The sequence below is a fragment of the Aquarana catesbeiana genome, linkage group LG05, assembly GCF_042186555.1.
Source record: "Aquarana catesbeiana isolate 2022-GZ linkage group LG05, ASM4218655v1, whole genome shotgun sequence".
NCBI classification, from domain to species: Eukaryota; Metazoa; Chordata; class Amphibia; order Anura; family Ranidae; genus Aquarana; species Aquarana catesbeiana.
In genome coordinates, this window is record NC_133328.1 from 171,947,391 (window position 1) to 171,965,210 (window position 17,820).

The following is a 17,820-nucleotide window of genomic DNA, read 5'->3' on the forward strand; positions in this document are numbered from 1 at the left end:
GGATTATAACCCCTGTCAGGTATTTTTTGCCTTCTGTGTCCCATTGGGGAGATTCCCTTTCATTTCCTGTCCCATATTAAAAACAAGAAGTGAGGGAAACTACTGGTAGTCACTAGGGGTGCACATCTTCACTGGTCTCACGATTTGATTACGACTATTCTGTCCACGATTCGATTCGATTCAGTGATGCATTGCGATTACTGCGCAAGTGCGCATAGTTAAAAACTTCTTATCCAAAAATTCAAACAGTCAGAAAAACTAAATTTTTCTCCAGTGGCAGAGGGATGGTGGAATCAGTGGCAGAGGGATGGTGGAATCAGTGGCAGAGGGATGGTGGAATCAGTGGCAGAGGGATGGTGGAATCAGTGGCAGAGGGATAGTGGAATCAGTGGCAGAGGGATGGTGGGATCGAGGCAGAAGGATGGTGGGATCAGAGGCAGAGGGATGGTGCGATCAGAGGGATGGTGGGATCAGAGGCAGAGGTTAGGTTGACCAAAGCACATAAACCCAAAGTAAGTATAGTAGCAAGTCCTAGTTGCAACCTTGGAACACCCAATAAGAGGATAATATGCGACCGGTCTATACTACGTGGCATGTTCACCAATGCCAGGAGCCTGGCGGACAAGATGGGTGAACTAGAGATACTGTTGTACGAGGAGGATTTGGATTTTGTGGGAATTTCAGAGACCTGGTTCAACAGCTCTCATGATTGGCTGGCAAACATTCAAGGGTATACCCTTTATCGCACGGATAGAGGGTAAAAAAGGGGGAGAGGTATGCCTATATATCAAGAATAATGTACAAGTGAAGTGATATCATTAAGGGAGCTAGGGGGGAGGTGGAATCCTTATGGATTGAGCTCCAAAGGGATGAAGCTAAGGGGAAAATAATACTGGGAGTATGTAATAGGCCCCCTAACCTGAGGGTGGAAGGGGAGACAGATCTCCTATCACAATTTGGATTAGCAGCAAGGATGGTGTTATCATTACGGGGGAATTTAACTATCCAGACATAGACTGGGAGGAGGGAACCGCGCATTCATCTAAGGCTAGCCAGTTCCTAAATGTCTTGCAGGACAATTTTATGGGTCAGATGGTAGACGCACCAACTAGAAATAAAGATTTACTGGATCTACTGATTACCAACAATACAGACCTGATCACGGATGTGGAAATACAGGGCAATTTAGGTAACAGCGATCACAGGTCAATTGGCTTCAGTATAAATCACACAAATAGGAAACATAAGGGGAATACAAAGACACTGAATTTCAAAAGAGCCAACTTCCCTAAACTACGAGCCTCGCTAGAAGGCATAAATTGGGATAAAATCTTAGGAACAAAGAACATGGAGGAGAGATGGGTTTGTTTTAAGAGCATATTAAATAAGGTCATTAGCCAATGCATCCCATTGGGTAATAAACTTAAAAGAGCAAACAAAAGACCTGGATGGCTTAGCTCCAATGTAAAAATGCATATAAAAGCAAAGGAGAAGGCCTTCAAAAAATACATGGTTGAGGGATCATCATCAGCATTCAGACTTTATAAAGAATGCAACAAGAAATGTAAGGGTGCAATAAGGACGGCTAAGATAGAACATGAAAGACACATATCGGAGGAGAGCAAAAAAAGAAATTCTTTAAGTATATAAACAGTAAAAAGGGGAGGACAGACCACATTGGCCCCATAAAGAATGAGGAAGGACATCTGGTTACAAAGTATGGGGAGATGGCGAAGGTATTGAATTTATTCTTCTCCTTAGTCTTCACAAGGGAATCGGGGGGCTTCAGTAACCAAAACTGCAGTGTTTATCCTCATGACACATCACAGGAAGCACCTCCATGGTTAACAGAGGACAGAATTACAATTAGACTTGGGGAACTTAACATTAATAAATCACCGGGACCAGATGGCTTGCACCTGAGGGTACTTAGGGAACTCAGTCAAGTAATTGCCAGACCATTGTTCCTAATTTTTACTGACATTCTACTGACTGGAATGGTACCAGCTGATTGGAGAAAAGCCAATGTAGCACCAATATTTAAAAAGGGCCCAAAATAAATCCCTGGTAATTACAGACCAGTTAGCCTAACATCAATAGTATGTAAACTCTTGAAGGGGATGATAAGGGACTATATACAACATTTTAGTAATGAGAACGGTATCATTAGCAGCAATCAGCATGGATTCATGAAGAATCGTTCTTGCCAAACCAATCCATTAACCTTCTATGAGAAGGTGAGTTGCCATCTAGATAAAGGAAGGCCCGTAGATGTGGTGTATCTGGAGCATTTGACACAGTTCCCCATAAACGTTTACTGTACAAAATAAGGTCTGTTGGCATGGACCAAGGGTGAGTACATGCATTGAAAACTGGCTACAAGGGCGAGTTCAGAGGGTGGTGATAAATGGGGAGTACTTGGAATGGTAAGGGGTGGGTAGTGGGGTCCCCCAGGGTTCTGTGCTGGGACCAATCCTAATTAATTTGTTCATAAACGACCTGGAGGATGGAGTAAACAGTTCAATCTCTGTATTTGTGGAGGATACTAAGCTAAGCAGGGCAATAACTTCTCCGCAGGATGTGGAAACCTTGCAACAAGATCTGAACAAATTAATGGGGTGGGCAACTACATGGCAAATTAGGTTCAATGTAGAAAAATTTAAAATAATGCATTTGGGTGGCAAAAATATGAATGCAATCTATACACTGGGGGGAGAACCTCTGGGGGAATCTAGGATGGAAAAGGACCTGGGGGTCCTAGTAGATGATAGGCTCAGCAATGGCATGCAATGCCAAGCTGCTGCTAACAAAGCAAACAGAATATTGGCATGCATTAAAAAGGTATCAACTGCAGAGATAAAACGATAATTCTCCCGCTCTACAATACTCTGGTCCGGCCACACCAAGAGTATGCTGTCCAGTTCTGGGCACCAGTCCTCAGGAAGGATGTACTGGAAATGGAGCGAGCACAAAGAAGGGCAACAAAGCTAATAAAGGGTCTGGAGGATATTAGTTATGAGGAAAGGTTGCGAGCACTGAACTTATTCTCTCTGGAGAAGAGACGCTTGAGAGGGGATATGATTTCATTATACAAATACCATACTGGTGACCCCACAATAGGGATACAACTTTTTTGCAGAAGGGAGTTTAACAAGACTCGTGGCCACTTATTAAAATTAGAAGAAAAGAGGTTTAACCTTAAACTACGTAGAGGGTTCTTTACTGTAAGAGCGGCAAGGATGTGGAATTGCCTTCCACAGGCCGTGGTCTCAGCGGGGGGCATTGATAGTTTCAAGAAACTATTAGATAAGCACCTGAACGACCGCAACATACAGGGATATACAATGTAATACTGACATATAATCACACACATGGGTTGGACTTGATGGACCTGTGTCTTTTTTCAGCCTCACCTACTATGTAACTATGTAAGAGGTATGGTGGGATCAGGGGCAGAGGGATGGTGGGATCAGGGCCAGAGTGATGGGGGGATCAGAGCTAGGGGGATGGTGGGATCAGAGGCAGAGGGATGGTGGGATCAGAGGCAGAGGGATGGAGGGATCAGATGGATGGTGGGATCAGAGGCAGAGGGATGGTGAGATCAGGGGCAGAGAGATGGTGAGATCAGGGGCAGAGTGATGGTGGGATCAGAGGCAGAGGGATGGTGGGATCAGAGGCAGAGGGATGGTGGGATCAGAGGCAGAGGGATGGTGGGATCAGAGGCAGGGGGGTGGTGGGATCAAGGGCAGGGGGGTGGTGGGATCAAGGGCAGGGGGGTGGTGGGATCAGAGGCAGAGGGATGGTGGGATCAGAGGCAGAGGGATGGTGGGATCAGAGGCAGAGGGATGGTGGGATCAGAGGGATGGTGGGATCAGGGGCAGAGGGATGGTGGGATCAGAGGCATGGTGGGATCAGAGGCATGGTGGGAGCAGAGGCAGAGGCATAGATGGGATCAGGCAGAGGGGTGATGGTAGTGGAGGGATGTGATCAGTGACACTGGCACTCACCTGCTGTGTGTCAGTCGATTCCCCCTCCTCCATGCTGCTCAGTGTGTTTTCTCCTTCCGTTGCCTCCAGTGAAGCCTCTCCTGATGTCGGGTCTCCTTGAGCTTCTCCCATCTGCACTGTACTGGCTGTCAGCTGACTTTCTGCTTCAGTGAAGGGGAGGGGGCTTTATCCACCATGCAGGCTCTGTCTCTGTGTTTCTCCCAGGGTGGCAGAACACCGTACAGAGTGACGGATGATGTCATCAGAGATCGATTCGACCAAATCCCAGCATCGGTGCAGCATTGTGAACGTCTGAATCGCAATGTATCTATGCTGCGATTATATTCAACACCCCTAGTAGTCAACAGGGTTACTAGTCAACTAGTGTCCCCATTGTAAAATTTCCCCTCTGTTCCTTTTCTGGTAACCACTTAAAATTTGTGATTTTCTTTCACTTTACCTGTCGGTGATATCAGTCACTATGACAAATAGAGAGGGTGAAAGTCCCTAAAGGGGGTACAGACAGGAATAAAAACTGACAGGTGTTCTAATCCCTCCCAAGTCTATCCAAAGCTAAAAAAATAGTTTTGCCTTCAGTTATACTTTAAACCAAACCTGTTTCTAAGATCTTATATGGATTGTTTGATTTTACCTTGAACATACTGCTACTCATATACGTAGGCCTTTGATCCAAACTCAGCATATGCATTTCAGAAGCCTTTAGTCTGCTAACTCAAGATGCAAGAGCAGGGGCTATGTTTTATCTGTCTTTGGTTGAGTAACTTTTGAAGCAGAATGAATACATATAAATAGTTGTGCCCAAAGAAACACTTGAAGAAATGCAGCCACAGGCTGGACATCCACACTACACAATTATAATAAATTGAAATCTGCAACTTGGGTTTAAGGCACGCTACGAATGAAAGTCAAATGCAGAAAAGCCATGCTCTTTTACGCAAGAGCCAAACTGAGCATATGGTGAAAAAAATATTTAAGCAGAGGTTACCCTGAAAAATATGTAAGCGGAGGTCACCTTGAGAAAACCACGTCAAAATAATTCTTAGATCCAGAGATGTGGATAGCTAATGACAAGCAACTCCTTGCCTAAAAGAAGCAATGCTTAGGCTCGGAAGGTAGAAAGTAGGCTAAAACAAATTTTTAAGGTCAAGATTTCCACTTCAGCTGCTTGGATGAGTGGGTCTGGTGATCATTTCAAAATGTGATTTACAGTATGTGAAGGTAACCTTTTTTTCATCACATGCTTAGAATTTCCTAGGATTGTGCCAGGTTAGGTCATGATCAGTGATAAAACTTTGCTGCTAGATTGCAATTGACCCTTGACAAGTAAAGAGAGGTAAATCTTCTCACTGCTGGTATAATTTACCTAACCTAAAGGATATGTCTTTCGCTCTATTAAAGCGGAACATGTGAGCACCACAAACCAAAAAAACAATTGAATTAATTTTTGGTATTCAAAACAAATCCATGTCTCCATGCTTTATTTTTTTGAGAAATCCATTTGAAAAACAACCCCCTAGCACAGTGGTCATCAACCCTGTCCTCAGGGCCCACTAACAGGCCAGGTTTTATGCATTACCTTGGGGAGATGCAGACTAGAATTCTGCAATCACTGAGCAGCAAATTATATCACCTGCGATGTATTTCAGTTATCTTGCAAACCTGGCCTGTTAGTGGGCCCTGAGGAAAGGGTTGATGACCACTGCCCTAGCATTTCTGGCTGTGGCCATCTTGAGTAAGGGCAGATGATTCATTTAACATTTACTTTGTGGAATCCATCTGCTGTTAGCTCAGGCATGCAGGCAGGAGGGTGTGCTTAGCTGAGAAAAGCCCCCCTGCCAGATAGCAAGGATAACTTGACACACATTTGTGACAGTGTTGAATTGTAAGTCTTGTTAACTTGCTGCACATTTTCACTGGCAAGATGTACACTTGCAGAGTACCTGAAACACAAGTTCTAGTTGACACTTTTCCAATTTGTAGCAAATTTGCTTGTCATGTCTCTAGCACAGGGGTAGGCAACCTTTTGAGCACAGTGTGACGAAAAATGTTTTCAAAGAAATTGAGCGTGCTGCTTTTATAACTAAAAAATATCAACTTCACACTCTCAATCACAAAAAGGATTAGTAAATCCTGTAAACTATTTTAGTAGTGAGAAATTAACATCCTTCACTCTCACACCTCAGATCAGCCCCAATTCATGCAACTCCACACCTCAGATGAGCCCCAATTCCTGCACCTTCACACCTCAGATCACTGTCCCCCCTGCAAATCTGTTTCACCACTGTCCCCCCCTGCTCATCTGCCCCACCACTGTAACTCCCTGCATATCTGTCCCACCACTGTACTACCCTGCACATCTGCCCCACCAGTGTACTACCCTGCACATCTGCCCCACCACTGTACCCCCTGATCATCTGCCCCACTACTGTACCTCCCTGCTTATCTGCTCCACCACTGTAACCCCCCCTGCTCATCTGCTCCACCACTGTAACCCCCCTGCACATCTGCCCCAGCACTGTACCACCCTGCTCATCTGCCCCACCAATGTACCCTCTTTCTCATCTGCCCCACCAATCTAGCCCCTTTCTCATCTGCCCTACCACTGTAACCCCCTGCATATCTGCCCCACCACTGTACTACCCTGCACATCTGCCCCACCACTGTACTACCCTGCACATCTGCCCCACCACTGTACCCCCCTGATCATCTGCCCCACTACTGTACCTCCCTGCTTATCTGCTCCACCACTGTAACCCCCCCTGCTCATCTGCTCCACCACTGTAACCCCCCTGCACATCTGCCCCACCACTGTACCACCCTGCTCATCTGCCCCACCAATGTACCCTCTTTCACATCTGCCCCACCAATCTAGCCCCTTTCTCATCTGCCCTACCACTGTAACCCCCTGCACATCTGCCCCACCTCTGTACCTCCCTGCTCATCTGTTTCTCCACTGTAATCCCCTTTCTCATCTGCCCCACCAATGTTCCCCCTTTCTCATCTGCCCCACCACTGTACCTCCATGCACATCTGCTCCACCACTGAACCATCTTGCCATCTGTCCTAACACTGAACTTATCTGCTCATCTGCCCCATGACTGTACCTCCTGCACATCTGTCCCACCTCTGTTCCCTCTGCTCTTCTGCCCCACCACTGTAACCCCCTGCTCATGTGTTCCACCGATGTACCTCCTTTATCCTCTGCGCCACCTCTGTACCCCCTTACTTCTCTGCCCCACTGCTGTAAATCTCCTGCTCATCTGTCCTACCAATGTACCACCTTTCTCATCTGCCCCACCACTGTAACCCCCTGCACATCTGCCCCACCACTGTACTACCCTGCACATCTGCCCCTGCTCATCTGTTTCTCCACTGTAATCCCCTGTACATCTGCCCCACCAATGTTCCCCCTTTCTCATCTGCCCCACCACTGTACCTCCATGCACATCTGCTCCACCACTGAACCATCTTGCCATCTGTCCTAACACTGAACTTATCTGCTCATCTGCCCCATGACTGTACCTCCTGCACATCTGTCCCACCTCTGTTCCCTCTGCTCTTCTGCCCCACCACTGTAACCCCCTGCTCATGTGTTCCACCGATATACCTCCTTTATCCTCTGCACATCTGCACCACCTCTGTACCCCCTGCTCCTCTGCCCCACTTCTGTAAGCCCCCTGCTCATCTGTCCCACCAATGTACCACCTTTCTCCTCTGCCCCAACACTGAACCCCCCCTGCTCATCTTTCTCACCACTGTAACCTCCTACTCATCTGTCCCACCACTGAACCCCCTTCTCATCCCTCCCACCACTGTACCTCCTGCGCATCTGTCCCACCACTGTACCCCCTTGCTCTTCTGTCCCACCACTGTAACCCCCCTGCTCATCTGCCCCATCAATGAACCTCTTTTCTCATCTGCCCCACCACTGTACCTCCCTGCACATTTGCTCCACCGCCGTATCACCATGCTCTTCTGTCTCACTACTGAATCACCTTCTCATCTGTCCTAACACTGGACCCATCCATCTGCTGCACCACTGTAATCCACTTTCTCATCTGCCCCACTAATGTACCTCCTGCACATCTGCCTCACCTCTGTACCCCCCTGCTCTTCTGTCCCACCTCTGTTCCCCCTGCTCTCCTTACCCACCACTGTTCCCCCAGCTCTCCTGCCTCACCACTGTTCCCCCTGTGCTCCTGCCCCACCACTGTAACCCCCTGCTCATCTGCCCCACCAATACACCTCCTTTCACATCTGCCCCACTGCTGTACCCCCATGCTCATCTGGTCCATCACTGTACCCCCTTGCTCTTCTGTCCCACTGCTGAACCCCCTTCTCATCTCTTCCACCACTGTACTGCCCAGCACATCTGCTCCACCACTGTACCCTCTTCTCATCTATGATATGCAGACTGGTGAAAGGAAGCAGAGATGAGACACATCTACCTGTCCTGGCGCACTCATCCTGCTGATCCACCTCTCGAATCCAGCCCACATGCTTGTATGTGATGTATGGGATGTATGTGATGTCACATAGAAGAATATTGAATGGATGTGTAATGATGAGCTTAGGTCAGGGGCATTTTCTGAAAGCAGTGAGCCTATGTGCAGGATCATAAGTTGGGCCCCCGCAGCTGAGAAAAAAGTGGTTGGGTGTGCTGTTCTATGCGCTGAATACTGGCTGTGACTTAAAGGGACACAGAGTGTCGGGGTTTAGTAGTAAATTACGCAAAGGTTCAGGAATAATTTCAACAAAGTTCCCAGAAGCTCAGCAGTAATTCCACAAACTGTCACCGAATTGGGATTTTCTCAATCACAGTGAAATCTTTCTTTCTGAGATTGGTAGTGGCAACCAAAAGAGGCATCTTCCTCAAGATGGTGGACGGGGCTAGCAGGATTGGGAATGACAGTGGCCAATGACAGTCCCCCTCCACCTGGAAACAGGGACCGCCCCCCCCCCCCCCCCCCTAGCAGAACTGCACCCAATCTCTTCCCCATCACAAAAGCTGACGATCGCAGCTACAGCAAAGTTAGAGAACCAAACAATGTTTCCCATCTTTTACAATGTGTGGGGGCACAGTGCCTCCCCCTCAGTGAAGGTGAGGCATGGGGAAATCTGAAATTGGAATACATTAGTGTCTCACTGACACTTCCCTGCGCTGCTCTGCTGATGGGGAGGGAGTCGAGTGCCGGCAAAAGAGGCTTTGCGTGCCGCTTGCGGCACCAGTGGGGTTGCCTACCCCTGCTCTAGCAAAGGTGCAATGGTAAGTCTACAACAAGAGCTCTGCAAGTCTACAGCATGAAAATTCAGCAACAGTGACCCCTGTGGTGGGATGACTATTGCACAACATAATGGAACCAGAACTTGCAGCAGACTTGCAGAATGTTTGCAAAGAAAGTTGATCTGGACTTGCTGCAATTGCATAGCTCCCAACTGTCCCTGATTTCGACGAACTGTCCCTGATTTGGAACAAAGTCCCTCTCTCCCTCTTTGCTCCTAATTTGTCCCTCATTTTGGTCTCATCTATATAGTTGTATATAAAATGCACTATTTATCTATCAAAAAGTGTATTACAGTGCTAAACCTTTCAATCAATTTCTAAATGGCTGCAACTGTAAATTCAAAAAGCCAGTATAAAGAAATAGTAGTCATAAAAAAAACTTGTGGCTTTAACCAATCAATTTTGTTGTACAATTCTCCTTTAAGGGGGCATGGAAAAGGGTGTGTTCTATGCCTACATACTTTTGCTAATAGGTGTCCCTTGTTCCTGTCTCAGAAAATTGGGAGGTATGCATTTGTGCAACAAACTCGTGAAGCCTGACAAGTCTAGCAATAGCTTAGCAAGTCATTTTTAGCAGCACAATTGCTTGTTATCTGGGCTCCTGAAGACTCCTGGGATGTATGACACCATTTGCCTACGCCTGGAAACCAGAAAGCAACTGAAGAAATGTAAAAAAAAAAAAAAAAAAAAAAAAAAAAGGAAAACAAGTAAATATGATATTCTTTCCTATCTATTTACCAATGCAAGCAAGGATTAAAAATAGTCAATGTTGATTGAGAGAGTGAAGTTCTGCGTTAAAAGGGACAGAGGAAAATAAAAATTATTTCCACGGCAGGTTAAAGCACTTATAGCCATTCTATAATAACTGCCTATATATTCTACTCTGACATTGATCATGACCACAAGCATGTTTATATATTTTACTGGAGTCAAGCCATCAGACAGTTCCAAATCAGTGGTCATGCTATCAGACAAGTTTTTTTGGTTGGATATTCAACAGAGAAAAATGTGTTTTTAGTATAGATTGCAATTGGTTGACCTGACAGCAGAGATGAACAGCAGTATTTTTTTTAAAATAATCACAGCTAATAATTGCACCGATTAAGAATGACTAGTGTGTACTCAGCATCAGTCTGCTATTTCAAATATTTTAACCATTGATGGATGTACAGTTGGCCAAAAGCAATCTATAAAATAAAACTTCTCCCATGATTACATGGATTCCTTTTCCTGCTTTTTACTTAAAGTGGGGTTCCACCCAAAAAACAAAAATACCTGGAAAAATTATTAAAAAAAAAACAAAAAAAATTTGGATATTTTTTTTTTTTTACTTACCTCTAAATGCCTGTTGCTAGGTGGTCCCTCGTAGTCTGCCTGTTCCTCTGCCTGGGCTGGTGACATCACTTCCCCCCAGGCACAGGAAGGGCTCCGCTCTGCTCCCTCCCTCCTGTCAATCATCTGGGACCCATTACAGGTCCCAGGTGATTGAACGGCCAATCACAGCGCGCAGGGCGCGGCTCGCGCATGCGCAGTGGGTGCCAGGCTGTGAAGCCACAGCCTGGCGCCCACAGTTGAAATGCCGGCGCCGACGAGCGAAGGGGGGGGACGAGCGGGGCTTCGATCCCCCGCATCGCTGGACCCAGGGACAGGTAAGTGTCCAATTAAAAGTCAGCAGCTGCAGTATTTGTAGTTGCTGACTTTTAATTTTTTTTTTTTTTGACGGCCCCCCTGGGTGGAACTCCTTTTTAAAGTGTTTGTTAAGCCACTAACTGATCATTATACCATCCCCCTGTCACATAAAAAAGCTGTATCCTCGTGCCTGTGCTTTATAAAAAAAAAAAGCAGATTTCTACCTGTTTTAACAGTGTCTTCCAGCGATCACATCCAGGCTCTCTGCTCTCCCCATGTGATATCTCCAGTAGGCAGGGCTTAGATTCCCCTGCTGACGTCAGCCAGGGAGGTGGGGAGGAGAGGAGCAGAGAGCCTGGAGTCATGTGATCACTGAAGACACTGTTAAAACAGGTAGAAATCGGCTTCTTTTTTTTATAAGAGCCCTTGCACACTGGGGCGGGGGCGGTGTCGGCGGTAAAATGCCGCTATTATTAGCGGCGTTTTACTGTCGGTATTCGGCCACTAGCGGGGCGGTTTTACCCCCCGCTAGCGGCCGAGAAAGGGTTAAATACCACCGCAAAGCGCCTCTGCCGGCGGTATAGCCGCGCCATCCCATTGATTTCAATGGGCAGGAGCGGTAAAGGAGCGGTATACACTCCGCTCCTTCACCGCTCCGAAGATGCTGCTGGCAGGACTTTTTTTACCGTCCTGCCAGCGCACCGCTCCAGTGTGAAAGCCCTCGGGGCTTTCACACTGGATACACAGCAGCGGCACTTTCAGGTCGGTTTGCAGGCGCTATTATTAGCGCAATAGCGACTGCAAACCGCCCCAGTGTGCAAGGGCTCTAAAGCACAGGCACTAGGACTCAGCTTTTTATGTGACAGAGGGGATGATATAAAGATGAGATTGTTTTGAAGCAGCAGGGAGAGGAGCTGAGCAGCGCTAGTGAGAGCTGACAGGCAGGTAGGGGAGGGGGGAGGAGGACAGAGGGAGACACAGGGAGAGCTGCAGATAGCAGCGTATGACAGAGGCATGTACACTGACCATGGTGTCAGGGCTCAGCAGAGGGGAGGGTAGAAACTGACAGGATCAGCCAGGTATTTCAGGTGATATAGGGGGGCCAAATTACACAGCACAAGAACTGTGCTGTATAACATGTTTTAAGGGAACAGGATCCTTTTTTTTTTTTTGGGTTAACAAACTCTTTAAACTGCTTTTTAGAGTCAATCTAAACAATGAGAAACGAATACATGATCTCAAAATTCACCAGGTGAATGCTGTGAGCAAAATATCTGGGATGAAAGCTAATAGCCGGCTCAGAGTAGAGGAAATTATAGAGTGCAGCTGCAAATTTTTTCTGCAATAAATTTATTCTATGTTAATGGTAATTTTTGTATGGTGTTTAATTTAAAAATTTGTTTGTTTTTTTTTCCAGGCAAGGTTACTGGATTGACCATTGCTGTGGTTATCCTGGCCATAGCATTACTTGGTCTTGTGGTCTTGTTTTTTATCTGTAGGAAACGGTTGATGGAATATGAGGCAGTATGAGAAAATCATTGGAGAAACGCTCAGTTGTATGCCATTAAAAATGATGTTATATTAAAATGACCGTGTGTAAAAACAAGAGAACTGGCTACTAAACATCTGGCACAAAGGCAGATGAAAAAGAAATATCATTGCTGTTATCTCATCAAGAGGTCACCCAAATATGCAACAAAACAGTATGAAGTGGAATCAGAGGATGCGCTTGTATCTGAGTTTTTGGATGATGCTTTAGAGAGCAAAAGTGACCGCTATGCTAAGTGTTCAGATTAAAAAAATCACTTCAGTCCTGGAATATAAAGTAGGAAATACACAAGGTGAATGAAACAGATTTGCTCTGATTAGATTTCTTGGTAAGAAAGTGTTCAATATATATTACATAGCAATAATAAAACTTGTATATATTTTAGCAATTCTTACATTCTTTGTTGATGGAATGGCCCTCCTCATCACAGCTAGAAATAGATGTGATGCCTTTGATACAGACAAACTTCACTTGTTTATGGCCCTAGCTTTAGTATACTCTGTAGTGTGTGCAAGCGTTGGGTGCTGCCATAAGGAAATGGCCATGCTCAGCACAGGAGTAGAACAGTTGACACCTACATGAGGTTAAGTGCATAGAGCATGCACAGCAGATTACGCCTCATCCAGGTCTTGTATACAAAGTTCACCACTGGGTTGTCTGGGCAGTGTGCCCTATTGAAGGTATGTGTTTTAAAGCTCAGGGCCGGTTCAAGGATTTTTTTCTACTTAGGCAAAGGTGCATTTTGCCCCAACCGTCCTCCCCAACCATCCTCTCGCCTGCCCACCATCCTCCCACCACTCCCTCCACAACGTCAGTCCTGGAGCCATTTTCTACATTTTTTAATTTTTTGGTTTACGTGTTTTAAAAATCAATCATTTTAGGCCTGAAGATTACTTAAAACCCCCAAAATATTATTTGTATTAATTTGAAAGCAGATGCCCTAGAGAATAAAATGTTGGTAGTTCTAATTTTTTTATGTTACATGACATTAGGGCAAATGTTTATGAAAGGCAACATTTCAGTAAAAAATACATTAAGACCCCTTTCACACTGGCAGCGCCGGCCGTTAGCGCTAAAGCGCCGCTCTTTTAGCACCGCTTTAGTTCTGTTTTGGCAGTGCTTTTCGGCCACTAGCAGGGAAATTTTTACCCAGAAAAAAGGGTAAAAACTCATGTTTTGCGGCACTTTCAAAACGTTTTTAAGGCACTTTGGAATTCATTGCAAGGGGCAGGGCATTTTGGGAGTGCTAAATACAGCGCTTCCAATCCGCCCCAAAGATGCTGCTTGCAGGACTTTTAATAACATCCCTCAAAGCGCATCACCCCAGTGTGAAAAGACACACTGAAATTAATGGGAGGCGGTTTTCAGGTGCTTTGCAGAGGCTATTTCTAGTGCTAAAGCGCCTGAAATCCGCCCCAGTGTGAAAGTAGTCTAAAGTTAATTTCTGGACACATATATGCAATTTATTACCTATTTTTTTTTGGTAAGATATAAAAGATGAGGTTGTGCTGAGTAAATAGATACCTATGTCAAACCTTAAAACTGCATGCGCCCGCAACGTCCTACGGGTCATCAGTTTAGAGTTACACAGGAGCACTTGTGCTAAAATTATTACTGTCACTCTGGTGTGCATGCTGATATATATAGCATATGTAGGACAATCGCTGTTTTCATACATACATTGCGTGCCCCAAAGCATGCAATTTTCTTTAGGTGGGGGACTCAAAAAAAAAAAAAATTTAAAAGCATTTTTTAATGTCTCCTTTATATACTTAAAACATTTTTGATATAATTCTTATCTATGTTTTACATAACTTCTATTGCTATCACATAGGGCACCAATAGCCCCCTATGTGATAGCATATAGGTGACAGGTTATCTTTATGGAGACACCCAGGTCTCTAGATCCTGGATGTCTCCTCTCTAATCCACTGTAGCTGATGGAACACAGACCGTGCACGACCATGCATGTCTGCAGCACTGCAAGTTGCTGGAGATTCAGATTTTACGGCCCCCTCATCCTGGCACCCTAAGACAGCTGCTTAGCCGCCTTATGGTAGCACCGGCTCTGTTAAAGCTAGCTTTTTAGGGTTTTGAACCTGGTGGGGTTTTTTATCGAATGTAGGCCTCATGGACTTTTTTGCAGCTGCTTTGAGAGGAGCATCAGGCATTTTTTTTTTCCTGCCTCTAAAGTCCCCGGCATACTAGCCTATGAGTCCATGCACAGTCATTTTTGTATGAGAGTTTGAGTGTTTTTAGAAGTTACAAGCATTTTAGAAGCTTATTACAAGCAATTTACAGTCTCAGGCATTTTCGTTTAGCCAATAGAAAGTACTAGGGGAAGAAGTGTTGCTGTTTGAGAAAACGTGCAACAAAACGCTCGTAAAACACTCATGTTGCGCATTTCCAGGTGTTCCCATTGAGGTATATGGGGGCAATCTACCCCTAATCTGCCAAAGAGAAACTCATGTACTTTTTTAAGCGACAGGCGTTTTGCTTTAGGTGACAGAACACTCAGATGTGAAGAAGGGCCGTTGAAATGAATGGGATTTGGCTTGTTGATCGTTTTAGAGCTACAAGCTTCAAGCGGAAAACAGCATCTTGCATTTGTGTACATGACTTCAGTATGGGGTAGGTCTTCATAATCTGTGTGTTAAAATAAAACTTTCCTAATTTAAAAGCTCCCAATGGTGACCCTTGGATTTCAATACTTTCTGAGTCACTGACCCCAAACAAGTGCACATAACAGGAAGTCAGAGCTAAGTCAGAAGTCCATATCTGATTACTTGCTCTAGGCTAGTGACTCAAAGCATTGAAGCAAAACTGGAACTGGGGTTTTATTTACCAGCACCATGGCTTTCCCTCTAAATTTGAGAGGGTTTGGGGAGGTTGGCTTGATGCCCCAGTAGACCTGATTATAGAAAGGATATTTGGGGTAGAATGCTGTTGGCTACTTAATGCTAGTTATTACTATGTGACTTTGAAGAGTGTACAATAATAATGCTCTATTGGCACTGTCAATTCTGCTTTCAGCCACTAGGCGGGGCTGTATATTCTCTTTAGTAAGCTCAATGCAGTTTGAAGATGTAATTGCCTTTTTTTGTAATTTCGTTTTTTTTTTGTACATTACAACTTTGCATTCTTTTGTAAGTGTTTATGGAACATGTATGCTTGAATGTGCTCAAATAAAACTTTCTTCTGATTTAGGAAAAAATAAAGTGTAGCATAGAATTTATGTGATAGACAGGAAGATTGTACACATAATAAATATCCAGCCAAAGGAAGAACAAAGAGGATGGCAAACAAACAGCACTTGACAGCTGGTCAGGAGCATGCAAATCAGAGAGCAGGACTGGATGCTGCTCCAAGGCAAAAGACCCAAATAATTGTGAAAGGGAATCATACAAGAAAAAGCTCTGGACAAACAGTAGCGGCGTTCCACCCATTTAAAAGTCAGCAGCTACAAAAAGTGTAGCTGCTGACTTTTAGTAATCGGACACTCACCTGTCCCACAGTTCAGCGATGCTGGTGCAGATAGCCTCGCTCCTCTCCCCTTCCACTCTGCAGCGGCAGCATCACAGCCAGGCACGCACTGCGCATGCACGAGCCGCGCTGTGAATGGCCGGGCAATCTTCTGAGACCTGCGACGTGTCCCAGAAGATTGCAGGGAGGGAGGGGGAGAGGTGATCTTCCTTCCGGTGCTGTGGAGCCCCGGGAGGAAGTGGGAGCTGGATGCCTCTAAAAAAAAGAGGGTATCCGCTCCCCCCTCAAAATATCTTGTTTGCCCTCAAAAAAAAATGACATGCCAAATGTGGCATGTCTGGGGGTCACCATCACTTAACACGGAAGTTCCATTTTTGGGTGGAATTCCGTTTTTTAATACTTTTTTAAACTGTGATCAGATATTCAATTGTGTTAAACTATAAAACCAAAAAAGTTTTAAAAGCTAAAGCAAATGTATAATTGTATTATATATTATGTATAGTATATTATAAAATTACATGGGGCTTATGTGCAAGAAAGGTATTACTTATGTCAAAATCAGTACTCAGTCAAAAACTGTATATTTTTTGGTGCTTTTCTTTTTGTAAAATGTGATAATAAAAATATTATTGTGAATTGGTTCCGTCTATAAATTCATTGATGTATCTATGCATTGGATTAAACATTTAGTTTCAGAACTTTTTCAAAGTGGCATCATATTCACAAGCCAATACAGCTACCTATACCTTTGTTTTATTTGTAATACTCTTTGATATATAAACTTAATGTGTTTGTAAAGGTTCGTGTTTCTTTTTGTAAATAACAAACGTTATACTTACCTGATCTGTGCAAGGGTTTTGCACAGGGCGGTCCTGATCCACCTCTTCTGGGGTCCCCCGATGGCGCTCCTGGCTCCTCCTATTTATCGAGTGCCCCCACGGAGAGCTGCTTTCCATGCGGGCAGGCTCCCGAGTCCGTCCATTGACACAGCAGGACTCCCCCCCCCCCCCCCGGCTCCCTTGTCACTGGATTTGATTGACAGCAGTGGGAGCCAACGGCTGCTGCTATCAATCTATCCAATGAGAACCTGAGACAGCAGCTGGAGCGGCTGTGCTCGTCCCCATCGCTGGAACGATCGTGTTCAGGTAAGAAAAAGGGGGGCTCTGGGGGGCAGCTGCAGCACAGAAGGATTTTCACCTTAATGCATAGAATGCATTAAGGTGAACAACAATGAGGGTTGACAACTCCTTTAATGATTGGACCTTTTAGTAACTTTGCAAGTCTGCATCAATAAATTCCTGACATTTCAAAAGAAACTTAGAGCCCTTCATTGCAATGCATAGCAGTAACACACCCCATGGCATCCCTACACACCTGCTTTGCAGCAAAATGCAACAAATGTCAATGCACTAACATGGTACAGGAATCATATGTGTTTACAAATGAACAGTCTGCCTTAACGTAGCGTGAGACACAAAGCGTGTTAATCCACCAAAACATGAAGGTGTAAATGGGCCCCACTTGGGGAGGTAGGGGTCGGGGGATGTTTGGAGGCTGGGGTCCCCCTCATTGGGTAGCTGACTGATTCAGTCAAAGGATTTGACTGTTTTTGTAATTTTGATGTCCAATAAATATTTATACTACTATAGTAGCCTTTTGAGGTGCTCTATCCTGGTGGGGTTCTTTTATATATGCATGGCTTTTTGGATGCACTTCCCCTAATGAGTGGTGTGGCACTAAGCAGGTATTTCCACTCCCAGGACTCAGCAGCTTGCACTATACGTTGCCATCTGAATGAAAGAGGACGCTATGGGGGGAGACCCGGGAGGATCCTACTCTGACACAAACATAAAAAAGCCAGATTGGAG

General features: G+C 45.1%; 1 protein-coding gene across 1 annotated transcript in view; it reads left to right on the plus strand.

Moving 5' to 3' along the window:
- Nucleotides 1-16,591, plus strand: part of LOC141144558 (prostatic acid phosphatase-like) — a gene marked incomplete in the record, with an annotated part of 140,716 nt that extends 124,125 nt beyond the window's left edge. The window contains 1 exon segment of the mRNA XM_073630347.1: nucleotides 12,338-16,591. Within this exon segment, the coding sequence (XP_073486448.1) occupies nucleotides 12,338-12,450 (113 nt within the window).
- Between the last annotated feature and the right edge of the window lie 1,229 nt (nucleotides 16,592-17,820).